Source organism: Bison bison, unplaced genomic scaffold (assembly GCF_000754665.1).
Source record: "Bison bison bison isolate TAMUID 2011002044 unplaced genomic scaffold, Bison_UMD1.0 scf7180017864310, whole genome shotgun sequence".
NCBI classification, from domain to species: Eukaryota; Metazoa; Chordata; class Mammalia; order Artiodactyla; family Bovidae; genus Bison; species Bison bison.
Window position 1 is genome coordinate 971,164 of NW_011494882.1, and position 13,704 is coordinate 984,867.

At 34.1% G+C, this 13,704-nt stretch overlaps 1 protein-coding gene across 1 annotated transcript in view; it reads left to right on the forward strand.

The window, feature by feature from the left end:
• The window catches only part of DTHD1 (death domain containing 1), an 85,680-nt gene that overhangs the window by 1,573 nt on the left and 70,403 nt on the right, over positions 1–13,704 (forward strand). Inside the window, exons 2-5 of the mRNA XM_010852408.1 lie at positions 874–1,486; positions 4,921–5,251; positions 9,120–9,299; positions 10,346–10,590. Coding sequence (XP_010850710.1) covers positions 874–1,486; positions 4,921–5,251; positions 9,120–9,299; positions 10,346–10,590 — 1,369 coding nt within the window. The remainder of the gene's footprint in view (positions 1–873; positions 1,487–4,920; positions 5,252–9,119; positions 9,300–10,345; positions 10,591–13,704) is intronic.

Here is a 13,704-nt window from a genome sequence, read left to right on the forward strand (position 1 = left end):
GTTGAATTTTAAAGATTGGAGAGTTGCTAAGCCTATAAGAAGCCATCAAGTGACCCCAGCTGTGAGGAGAGGAGGAATGATTAAATAGGAAAATAAAATAAGAAATAGGGATGGAGTAAGAGACTATGTCAGATCAGATCACAATGAGAGGTTTACACCAGAGCAAAGAGGTTTGACTTGGTTTATTAGTTTTTGAGTAGCCAGGTTCCAATCAGAGAATTGGTGTCATTAGAGCTATTCTTTGAAAGGCTTATTGAAAATTGTCAGTGATCACAAGCCCAGCAGGATGAATAGTGTGAACCTAATTAAATCATAATAGCAAACAAAGTACTCAACAAAATATAGCATCTGCATCAGCAGAAATAATGTAGATATGGCATGCCTGCTACCCAAGTCTATTTGAAGCATTCCACTAAACTTCAGGCAAATCATTATATGTGGATCATTAATAAACTGTATAGTACATTCAAAGAAGAAAAATAATTTCCCTCAATTCATACCAAATGAGGAATGAATGGAGGGAGATGTTGACTTCAATAAGACAGCATGTTATGGGGAGGTTGGTGGTCATGATACCTTCAAATATTCAAAGAATTTTCACAAGCAAGAGGAATTGGATTTATTCTTTGCTATTATGTTAAAAAGACAATTTGTCCCCAATTTCTAGATGTGTTAAAAAAATTACAGTTGTACAAATGACTTCTTCAAGAGGGATACAGGCTTTAAAGCCTAGTAAGGGTCTTATACACACAAAGGTCTTTACAGATTTCTAGGATAATTTCTCCATACTTTATTACATGTCAGTGGAAAAACAATGTGGTTTAGTTTTGTATTTATTCTTTTTATGTGTCTCTGTGTGTATTGTGTGTGTAGAAACCATTACGTTCATAGACTGCCTCATGAAAATAAATGAATATTTGGGGAGCACTGCTACATTTCTAAAGAAAGAAGAAAAGGAGATGTGTAATTTATGCGGCATGCATGATGAATGTACTCCACTGCAGACAAAGTCCACCATTCAAGATATCAAAGCAACAGACATTGCTGCAAGAGGGGAACAAAATGTCATAGAAACAGCTACTGTTTCTCCCACAAATGGAGAGGAAAGTCATTACACAAACCAGGTCCAGTTGAAAAAAAATAAAATACATAAGAGTTCAGAATTAGTGGAAAAAGAAAACAATACATCATTGAATGGAGATGTAACAGGGCAAGAAGAGTCACAGAACAAAATGTTCCCAGATAATGCAGAAAATAAAGATGATAAACAAATAGAACACATGACTATTGAGAGCATAAATGGCAACAGGGAAGAGTTGCATGACATAATCCAGACAACAGAAAGAGAAATTCAAGAGATTTCAGAAAGCCAAAGAGAAGAGATTACCACATCCTCAATAACATGTGATAGCTCCAATAAATGTGTGAATAGTCTTCCCAGTGACTCAGAGAGTCTAAAGCAAAAGAATAACATAATGGAAAAGGAGTAAGTAAATACAATGTAAGAGGTGCTTGTGTACGCCTACCTATATGTGTTTCCACTTGTATATAAAACAATTTACACATGAGTAAAATTTTATATCTATATTTCATATCTCCTAAAGATATTAGCAATCAATAACTGTTTAAATTACTACCATAAAAATTTATAAGGCTGTTATTATTAGTTTCTTACAGCTTCCAGAAAAAAAATGCTTCTTTAATGGAAGAAGGAATTGACTGTTTAAGAAAGTGGTTAAAATGAACAATTGTCCTGAACACGGACAGTTTCCTAAATCAGTACTCTTTAGATTATCATGAGGAAAAAACAACTAGGAGACTGCAGAGTTCAAATATTAGAAGAGAATTTCCTAGCCTCTGATTTATTTTATGTATATTTTCAAATTCTCACATTTATTTTATGTATTAATATAAATCATCATGTATCTGTAACCTGTGTCTGTAGAACTCTGGGAGGGCTCAGGCATAAGCTTCGGGAGATTCTTAAAATTTAATATATATTTTCACAACTACTTTATATCCTTGGAGATGGTCTAGAGCTCTCGCCAGACTTCAAAGAGCCCATGACTTCAAAAAAATATGTTGAAATTGACTGGTCTATTTTATGAATCCATCGCCCCTATACAAGGTAATAATAATCCATATTTCTCTAAATAAAATAAAATATTCATAAGCTATATTTTCCCAGTAAAAATAAGACTCTTAGAAGATAATGGGGGATAAAAATATCATTGGTTTAGAAGACAGATAGACATAAATTTATCTCCTGTTTTATTCCATACTAGTTCTGTGACCCTGAGCAACTTGTTTCATTTCTTAGACCCATTCTCTTATTTGCAGAAATTATATATACTTCCTGGGATTATTTGATAAGATCAAAGGAGAAAATCATCTAAAGGGTCTAGTACCTTGTTGCTTGGCCAACCTTCACTCTCAGCTAAACATCTCTGTGTTGATTTATTTTACCACCACCAATCCTCACTTTCTCCACCACACACATACCATCAAACATCACTTATCCCATCTGTGCTCTTTCAGACACACAATACCATTTCCAGGACAACACCACAAATGAGTCTATGGTCTCAGGCAAGTCATTTTGCTCACTTTGACTTTGTTGTCTCATCTATGAAAGGAAAGGGATGAGCTCTGAGGTTCCCTACATGTCTGAAAGTCTAGTCAATTTCATAGATGTCACAGGAGCACATTCAAGGCATGAAAGACCCCCCAGGTTTGAAAGACTTATGCTTCTGAAAAACAACTGTTAAAAGCAGTCAATATGTGGTTCCCATTTCACTTGAGAAAAACATTAACACTTTGAATCCTCACACTCAGAAATGACTCAATGCATCAACTAATGAGTCACTGCTGAACCACTCCCTCTAACACCTCCTTTAGGTGTTCTTGTTAGGGATTTCCTCTTTGTGGCAATGTAACCACTTTTGCTTGGCTTGCATGTTTCGTAAGATGACTGCTCATTGAAGCTCCTCAGGCTAGGAAGCCATGGTGCCCCAAGAAAGATGAGTGTCATAAACAAAACCTAGTTTGGAATCTGTTGTGATTCCTTCCTGGAGAATATTTTTTAAAAAGTCTAACTCTTACAGGGTAGTTGTCCTAGTGTATACAGACTCAAAGGGAAACAACACTGGAATAAACCAATATGATTATTTTGGTGGCTGGACTAGATCTGCTTGATTAGATCTACAGGTCTCCTTGCTCTACTTTGTTAGTCTTTTGGAAGAAGAGTGTATTGAGTTGGGCTTCCAGGGCACAGAAGAGAGTCATTTTTGAAGTGTTACAAGGCAGAATCATTGCACCTTCCATTAAACAATGTATCTAATTTTCTGAAGTACCATTATCATCATGATCAGAGAATACTCAAACAGACCAATGACTTGAGTAATTTTCTATTCCTTCTCACTGTATGGGTTAAGAATTGTAAATATAAATAAATAATCCTCTCTTCTATTTCAACATATTTTTTAGATTTCTGTGTTACAGGGCATTTTAAAGTTAAATTTATTAATTGAAAATAGTTAAAACCTGATTATTTTAGAACTGGGTATTTACACTGTATTTTATAAAGATCCTTTTCTTTTTTTAAAAAAAATCTTTTTTAAAGATTCTCTTATTTCTCTTTGACACTGTTTATGTTTCAGTCATGTCACTGGTAGGAAATAAGAAATAGAAAGAAGAGAAGAAGTGCAAGCTGTGTAGAGATTTAATGTTTATTGAAAACTCATTTTATGTTAATTCACTATTATAAGAAGTTGAAACATTTTATCTCATTCAATCTTCACACTATTGTGAAGACTGAATTATTTGATATTTGATATTTGTTTCAGTTTATAATGGATAATGAAACCAGCGTTTTAGAATGATTTGAGGAAGTCTGATATAATAGAAAGTTTGAGCTTTTGTGTTAAAGATAGATGGATTCATTTATTGACTCTACAACTTACTATCTGTGTAATTTTCAGAAAGTTAAAATTTCTAAACCTCAGTTTCTTTATTTATAAAATGGTAATGACAGTGGGATATGCCTGACCCCATAGCATGGGAATTTAAACGAAATAATGTCTAGCACAAAACCTGATCATAGAAAGAGCTAAAATATTATTAATAGCTATTTTAATAAGAATTATTGATGTTAAAGATAAAGCAGTTAGTAAGTAACTAATATCAAATTTGAATTCAAATCTATAAGATTCTAAAATGTTTGGCAAAGCTGATGATACAGAAAGTAAGAGTAAAACCAAAGGTAAAAATAAGCTTTTGGATTGGTTCTTTGAGGACTGTGAATATTCTGTTTCTATTCACCTTGATTAAATGTACATTCACAGTACTTTTATATTTTCTCAATTTTTATTAAAAATGTAATAAGCATCATCACTTGATTTATGGCATTTAGACAATTCCAGGACAACATATATATATATATACACACACACACACACACACACACATTTCCTTTCATCAAAACTTAGAAAACTATCCAGGTATTAGTTTTTGATTTATCAAGAAGCTTCAGCAATCTTCAGATTTATATTTGAAGTGAGCAAAACTGAGAGATGAATTGACCACCTAAATAATAACTGTAATAACAACAATAACAATGGATAACTTACATGGTACTTACTATATGCCAGGCATAGCTTTTAAATGACTTTACTGTATAATTGTTCATTTAATTCTCACAGCCTTCATATGAGACTGGTATTATTTTTCACTATTTTAGAGTTGAGAAAGTTGAGGCACAGAGAAGTTGTGTATCTTGCCCAAAGTCACAGTGTCAGAAATGGGAGAGCTGGGATTCACACCACAGCACCGTGGCTCTAGAACTGTTACTCTTAGACATTTCACTATATAGTCCATAAATCAACTAATTGAAAAACAATGATGTCCCCTTTTCCCCTACAGGTATCTTGATGTGCTGAGTGATGATACTGTCCCCCAAGTGTCTTGTTATATTACAGCACCACCCTATGTTCTACAACATTTACAATGCAGGATAACTAATAGCATGAGTTCTTTAATAGTGAGTGAGAATGAAGAGTTGGTCAGCAATGTCATCACTGTGGAGTGCTCAGATATGGAAAAGAGAATTCCATTTCCAATATGCATTGCGATTCCATTTACTGCACGTTACAGGGGAAATTACAGAGATATCATGGTGAAAGTGTCTGACATAAACCTTCGATCAAGTTATCTAACTCCAAATTCACTGGAGGGAAAGACAGGAAGTTACAAGGTTGGTCAATCCTTGATTACACCAATATTTTCTCTGTGACTCTTCTTCTAACTAATTACTCAGATTACCAAATCATTGTATAGATATAATTGCTTCATTGGTAAAAATGGAAGGATTGATGAGATTTATGCTGGTGAATCCATGTGTTATTTTTGTTTGTTTGTTTCATTTTTCTATACATAAAGATCAAACAGCAGAGCTTGTTGGTCAAATTTGGGAGTGAAAAACTTGATTCTAGGAACCAGCAAGTGTTATATTTTTGCCTGGAAAGCAAAACCAACATCATTGTTTAATTAGCGTCATACCTTAGACTAGTTTAGACTAACATTTTTAATGGGATGAGCTTCTGTTTAGAATCTCTAGATGATAGTAGCTTTATTTTTATCATTCATGGGTTGAGAAAATATTTGAGTGTCTGTGTGTGCTTGTGTGTGTGTTTGCACTGAGATAAATCATGTTTACTATAAATCATGTTTAGTATATATATGGAAAACAGTAAATGTGGTAGTTAGGATATGGATTGTGGAGGAAGACTGCTGGGTTTGAAGTTTGGTTCCTACATCAAACTTTGGTTGCTTGCAATGTCCACTTGAGTAAATTATGTAACCTTGCTATGACCCAGTTTTTTCATCTTAAAAGTGAATACAATAATAGTGTCTACCAGGTAGGGTAATAAGGATTAAATGAGAAAATACACTCAAGATGATAGAAGGAAGCCCATAAACACATTATAGTAGTTAATAAACTATCATTTATATGGTAGACTTTACTATAATAACTCTAAAGCCATCTATTCCATTCCAATCCCAAAGAAAGGCAATGCCAAAGAATGTTCAAACTACTGCACAGTTGCACTCATCTCACGTGCTAGCAAAGTAATGCTAAAAATTCTCTAAGTCAGGTTTCAACAGTACATGAACCAAGAACTTCCAGATGTTCAAGCTGGATTTAGAAAAGGCAGAGGAACCAGAGATCAAATTGCCAACATCTGCTGGATCATTGAAAAGGCAAGAGAATTCCAGAAAAACATCTAGTTCTGCTTCACCGTCTATGCTAAAGCCTTTGACTGTGTGCATCACAACAAACTGTGGAAAGTTCTTCAAGAGATGGGAATACCAGACCACCTTACATGCCTCCTGAGAAATCTGTATTCAGGTCAGGTAGCACCAGTTAGAACTGTACATGGAACAACGGACTGGTTCCAAACTGGGAAAGGAGTATGTCAAGGTTATATATTGTCACCCTGCTTATTTAACTTATATGCAGAGTATCATGCAAAATGCCAGGCTGGATGAAGCACAAGCTGGAATCAAGATTGCTGGGAGAAATATCAATAACCTCAGATATACAGATGACACAACCCTTATGGTAAAAAGCAAAGAGGAACTAAACAGCCTCTTGATGAAAGTGAAAGAGGAGAGTGAAAAAGCTGGCTTAAAACTCAGCTTTCAAAAAACTAGGATCATGGCATCTGGTCCCATCATTTCATGGCAAATAGATGGGGAAACAATAGAAACAGTGAGAGACTTTATTTTCTTGGACTCCAAAATCACTGTAGCTATGAAATTAAAAGACATTTGCGCCTTGGAAGGAAAGCTATGACCAACCTAGACAGCATATTAAAAAGCAGAGACATTAATTTGCCAACAAAGGATGGTTAGTCCAAGTTATGGTTTTTTCCAGTAGTCATGTATGGATGTGAGGGTTGGACCATAAAGAAAACTAAGAACCAAAAAATTGATGCTTTTGAACTGTGGTGTTGGAGAAGACTCTTGAGAGTCTCTTGGACTGAAAGGGTATCAAAGCAGTCAATCCTAAAGGAAATCAGTCCTGAATATTCATTGGAAGGACTGATGCTGAAGATGAAGCTCCAATACTTTAGCCACCTGATGTGAAGAACTGACTCACTGGAAAAGACCCTGATGCTGGGCAAGATTGAAGGCAGGAGGAGAAGGGGATGACAGAGGATTTGGTGATTTGATGGCACCACTGACACGATGAATATGAATTTGAGCAAGCTCCCGGAGTTGGTGATAGACAGGGAAGCCTGGTATGCTGCAGTTCATGGGGTCGCAAAGAGTCTGACACGACTGAGCAACTGAACTGAACTGCTAGCCATGTGTGGTGACAAAATCATATGCTTTGAAGAAAGAATACATGCACAATTATTAAACTGAGCATAGAGTTGATGGGAACTAAAATTTGAAGTTCTTCTCTGGACCACGGGAACTTATTTTTAAATAATTAAAATTATTTACTTTTCAGCTTTATATAAGTTGTTATTATTTGTAGAGGTGGGTAGGGAATAAATGTAAAAAAACGCCATACATACAAAGAATTCTTCTTGACTCATCTTTTCCTCTTCCAATTTGGGTCTTTTCTGAGTTATAAACAAGATTATACAGTTGAATATGAAAGCTGTGCCTGTTCTAATTATTTACTCCAATTCGTGCAACTAAGACGTTTTCTATTCAGTCTAGGAAGTAGCTTGTGGCCTTTTACCATTGACCTATCCATGTGACTATCATAATAATAACAAAAAATGTTCATAGCACATATGCTTTTCACCAAATAGATATGAAGATGGTTAATAAATAGCGCAAAAGAAAAAAGGGAGAACATTTCTACTCAGAAAAATAAAAGCATATACTTTTCTTTTAATAGTTTTCTAATGGTAGTTATCCCTATATTTAGCCCAAGAAAATTTAAACTCTGGATTCCTTCCAAATTTTTGTGTGGTTCATACGACATTTAAGAATTCTAATTCTGGAGTCAGATAAACCATCGTCAGAATTCTGCTCATGACACTCCCCTGCTTAAAAATCCTTCCGTTTCCCCAGTATCTGCCAAATATACTCTAACTGCATGGCAACCATCATGAGTTCCGAGAAAACCTTTTTTCTTACCTCTCACCATTTTCCCTCTGGCCAATTAAGAACATTCATCATGCCGTGAATTTTCCCAGCAACAGATTCATGCAGAGATATTGTGAAATCTCTTCCTTAGTCAGTTTTCAAATGATAGATTATTTTCCATTGTGATTGTCCTGAAATGTTTGTGTGTGTGTCTGGATGATTATCCTCTCATGCCTGGGTGGAGCTAGGCTGGTGTTTGGGGAAGCATTGAATAGACCAGATTACTTCTAAGTCCTCCTCTTCATTTTAAGCTTTGGTGATTATATTGAGTAGATAATTATGTTTTCATTTATGTACACAGTTCCTTTCTGTGTGATAAAAAAGCTTGAATATGTCCTTGCATATATGCATTCCAAATTTAAATGTCACTGTATAAAAAAGAAACACAAGTGTGTCTCTTTGCAATCATCTGCTCCCCCTGCATGGAAGAGAGAAATAGAGAAAATGACTTTATCAGGAGGTTATGAATTGTCAGAGGAAGGAATTTGCTGACAGTATAAGTGCTGTAGGATTGGTGTAAACTACCCAAATGATGAAATTTTAGCCCTCAGAATTTCTAAAACTGTTAAACTTTCTGGATAGAGGCCAGTGCTTAAAGTCCATTCTGGAAAAGAAGGATAGGATTCCAAACATGATTAATATTTGTGAAAACACTAAATTTACCTTTTACCTTTTCAGGAGAATAATTTAAATTGAAAAATATATTTATTTCTCTTTTTTTCTATTGTGTGGTTCAAGTTTGAGAAACTCCTAGTAACTACTTCTAGTTTATCTCATGAAAGGACCATCCATTTTGGGTTAATGAAGAAATTCTCAATGACAGAAACAGCATATAGCTATTGTTTTTTTCTTTTTTCCCCACAGCTGTAGAATATGTACAGCATATACTTTCAGAATAATGCACTACTAATGTGTTTTAATGTCATTGTCTTAATATCCTTCAATCCACACAGGGGACCTGTGCTGAAGTGAAAGTTTACAAGTTAGGGATCTTTTCTGTTGTGTCTTGTTTAAAGAAAGAGTCCTTTACAGTAACAAAGAAAGGTCTTACTCATAAGACAACCATGGATTCCCGAATATCCTTAAATTACCCTCCAGGAGTTTTCAACTCACCAGTGCTTGTACAAATAAAGGTAAATATTAAAAACTGGTGAGGCTTTGTGTGGGTTATCAAACTTTGTCCTAAAAGGGAAGAAGATACAAATATTTAATATAGCAATAAATGAATTTTCATACTTTTAATCACCTAACTTATAGTGTCATTAGTGAAATAGTGGTGATTTAGAGCATATTAAATCTCATTCCCAAAGAAATCCCTGACTTATTGTAAAGCCTGTTCTAGCTATTTTTTGTCTTATTTTGTTGTACTGTTTATGATATTTGTTGACCAAAAAAATGTTGAATATCTATGATAGAATTAATGTTGGACTTTGGGGCTTTTGTATAATTCAAGAATTCCACCTGAGAGGATGTTTAAAAAAGAAGCTAATCAATTAGAACATTTCTGATTATGAATATTTGGTTATATTTAATTATAAAACAGTTCTTTTGGGGATGAGAATTTAATTCATACAAGCATTACATACAAGACATACAACTATGTATCAGTATACATTTTAGAAAACATATTTCTTCAATATTTCCTATCCTTCTAGCCTAACTCTCCCTCATGCTCTCCTAATTTTTCCCAGTTGTTACCATAATGGGTAAGGGAAGAAAAGTCAGGAAGAAAACATATTATAAATAATTGATTCATAAATATTTTCTATAAACTGTGAAATTTTGAAATCATTCTAGTTATTTTTATTAGCCATTCTTATGTGAGAGGAAACAAATAAATGTAGTCTTGTTTGTCTAGTTTCTGAAGATCACTTGATCTAACAATAGTTCTAATTAGAAATTATGTAAAATGTCTATTTTGTTTTCTGGGTCATTTTGTTGCCTACAATTAACAGTGATTCTCAGTTATTTATAACATAGAACAAGAAACCTAGATTTTACAAAGACTTTGCAAAAAGAGGACCAATCGCTATGATCTTTCATAAGATAGTGTTGATTCTAGCCAACAATGCAGAGAAAAATGTATAAAACTATGTTCTAATAAATTTTTAGAAAATTGACTTGGACATGTGCTGATACTTTGCATCTTCTGCTATATCCTTTATTTTTCTTTGTTTAGGTTCAACCAATTGAACCATCTCTGGTGGCATATTTAAAAACTCAGCAAGAGACTTCCTACTCAGTACTATCCACAAGCCCTATGATTCATGTTCAGCACCCATCAACACATTCTTTTCAGAAGCCAGTCACTGTACTCCTACCTTGCTCTCCACACCCTGACAAAAAAAATCTTGGGTCTGAAATAGATCATAAAAGAACAGCTAGTACCACAACAAACAGAATCATACCTTTGTACTTCAACAGGTAAGTTTGACCCTAATGGCTCTAGTTGACTTAATGGCAAACAAATAAACATGATTAAAAGTGTAATCAGATATAGTTAAGTATCAGCACCGAAATATGATGAAATATTTTTAATATAGAAACAAAATATTGTGGATCTGGAAGGGTAATGGTTTTAGCTGTCATAGGTCCAAAAGTATGCTCTGAGAAAAGATTGACACAAAAGAGGCAAAATTAATCCTTGCTTTCAAAAAATTTATGATATGGTTAATTACAAAGATGTAAAGGTTTGATCTCTGGGTCAGGAAGATCCCCTGAAGAAGGAAATGGCAACCCACTCTGGTATTCTTGCCCGGAAAACCCCATGGACAAAGGAGACTGGAGAACTACAGTCTGTGGGGTCGCAAAAGAGTCAGACACAAGTTAGTGACTAAACACACACACACACACACACACACACACACACACACACACAAATAGTAACCCTAATCTTTGTTTCTGTCCTTTCATTTAATACTTTTTTTTTTTCCTAACAAGAAAGGTAAACAGGAACCTTTACATTCTTTGATTCTGAAGGCAATTTTTTTTTTTCTTTTTGGAAAAAACATTAGAGGGAGAAACAACTTCAGACAGAAATAATAACAATTATTAACTGAGAAGCTAATTTTTTAAACCAGATTCCTTATGTATATTATCTCATCCAATCTGCCCACCACCTCACCTTCATTTTATCACTTGGAAGTCTGAAACTCAATGAGACTAAGAACTTGTATTACAATTATCTGCAGGTTGTACATCTGAGGATCAATCTATCACAGGTCAATAATATTTTTTTAAGAATTCTAGCAAGCTTCCCAAGGCAAAACTTGAATATGCCATGCACTGGCAACTATTTATATACCATTTAACTGTATCAAGTATTATAATTAGCCTTGAGATAATTAAAAAGAAGATGTGTGTCTAGATTATGTGCAAAGCCTATGCCAATTTCAAAAGGGACTTGAAAAGTTTGGTACCTGTAGGGGTCTTGGAACCAGTCTCTTGCACCCAGATACTGAGGAGGGACTGTGCCTAAGAAGTGTGTGAGCTGGGTTTGGACTCACATATTTTACCTCTAATCATGACTCTGTATAGCACATGGATCTGCCATGTATTTAGTTTGAGGCTGTAAGATTAGAAATTGAGAGGTGGAGTATTTGCTCTTTACCACTGCGTTTCTAATTTAGGAAGCTGACAATAGTAGAACATTAGCCAGGCGACCAAGTTAAACTTTTGTTAGTATTAGGTATGTGAGAGCGAACATAGAAGTATAGACATGATTCAGTTGTCTGTGCTTTTGCTGTACAACATTATATGTATTATATCCTAATTGGCATTGAGTTAATCCATGTTCTTGTATATCATGGTAAAGTAAGATTTAAAACCAAAAATATCCTGGAGCTTCCTACTTAAACATATTAGTCTTAACAGATTAAGACATTCTCTTTCAAATATCCTTGCATTTTATATACATATATTTTATGTGTGTGTGTGTGTGTGTGTGTATATATATATATATACATTTAAAGATGAGAACTTAACTCTAAAATTTGATTCTTACTGGTAACTTATTGCTAAAATCTAGTAAATGTTTCAGTTGTTTCTAGGGTAGGTTGCAAAGGATTAATAAAAATAAATTTGTGTTAACATGTACTTTATATTATAAAACAAAGTAGCTACATTTGCCAGAAAGATAATAATAAAACAATTTCCTGTTCCCAATTGTTGATCTTATTCATAGTCTATATACACCAGTGAGAATAAAAATGTATCCCTGTCATACACAAATATCATTTGTGTAAGTGACTAGATCAATGTTTCTTTGCTGTACTTCCATATCCCTCAGAAACAACAGGGCAGAATGTGGAGAGAAATCGGAAGCAGTGTATTGCACTGTCAAAAATGAAATTGCCAAAATATAGGGATAACAGTAGAGGCAATAATATCTCTAAAAGATATGCATACTGGGGGTGGCACATTTTCATACACTTCATTGACTCGAAGTACTGGAAATCTAGTCAGTACCGATAGGAGAATGTTACACCTTGGTCCAGAGAAATTATACTCGGCAAAAATGACTAGACACTGAAAACTGGTTTAGAAATGTTGCCCTCTAGATCTATGAAAGATTCAAATGACAACCAAATTGAAAATGGGTGAACAGATGTTCACTCGAAGATAAGAAAATGCCCAACTCCTCCATGATGTGGTAAGGGAAAAAAAATAATACCAATCAACACTAAGACTTCAAAGAAGAACAAAAATAACAACAACAAAAATATATAGAAATGACCATCAGGATGGGGCAGAAAAGAATAAAGAACAACAGGGTGAGATACAAAGATAAGAAACTGAGATGAAAAGTCACCAAGGTATGATAAGGACTCATCTAAAGTGATATAACTTAAGAAATTTAAGTACCATTGAGAAAGAGACCAAAATAACCACAAAAGAATAATCAAAGGCACAGAAATGTAATTTTCTGATGTTGACTAAAACCTTGAGTTAGCAAGTGTTATTTCAAAATTTATGGAAAAAAACCTATACTTTAGACATAAATAGCAAATTGAAATGTATTTTTAAATAAAAGGTAATTCCATAAGCATTCATTCAGCAGAAATAGATTAAGTAAGAAGGAATAAAATCAGTCTAGCCCCAGGCTCATTCTGTATAGCATGATAAATGGACTAAAGCCTTCATAGATTTGAAGGGAAAATGTGGAATTAGGATTTTCACCTAACAAGCTTTTTTTTTTTTTAAACACAAGTGCTCACAAAATGTACTACTCACTTGATCTTAGCAAAATAAATAGATAAAATTAATGAGTTGGGAATAAAAGTTTAACAGATCAAGAATAGGACATTAACTCATTTTCAAAAATCTAGAATTGAATATAAATTATATAAAAGCAAAAGAAAAGTAAAAATTGATATGGCAAAGTGGTAACAGAAAGAAAACAAGAAAACAGCATGGTGAAATTAAAGAGAAACTATTATATAAATAAAATCATCATTTATATTAATGGGAAATAGATGGGGAAACAGTGGAAACAGTGTCAGACTTTATCTTTTTGGGCTCCAAAATCACTGCAGATGG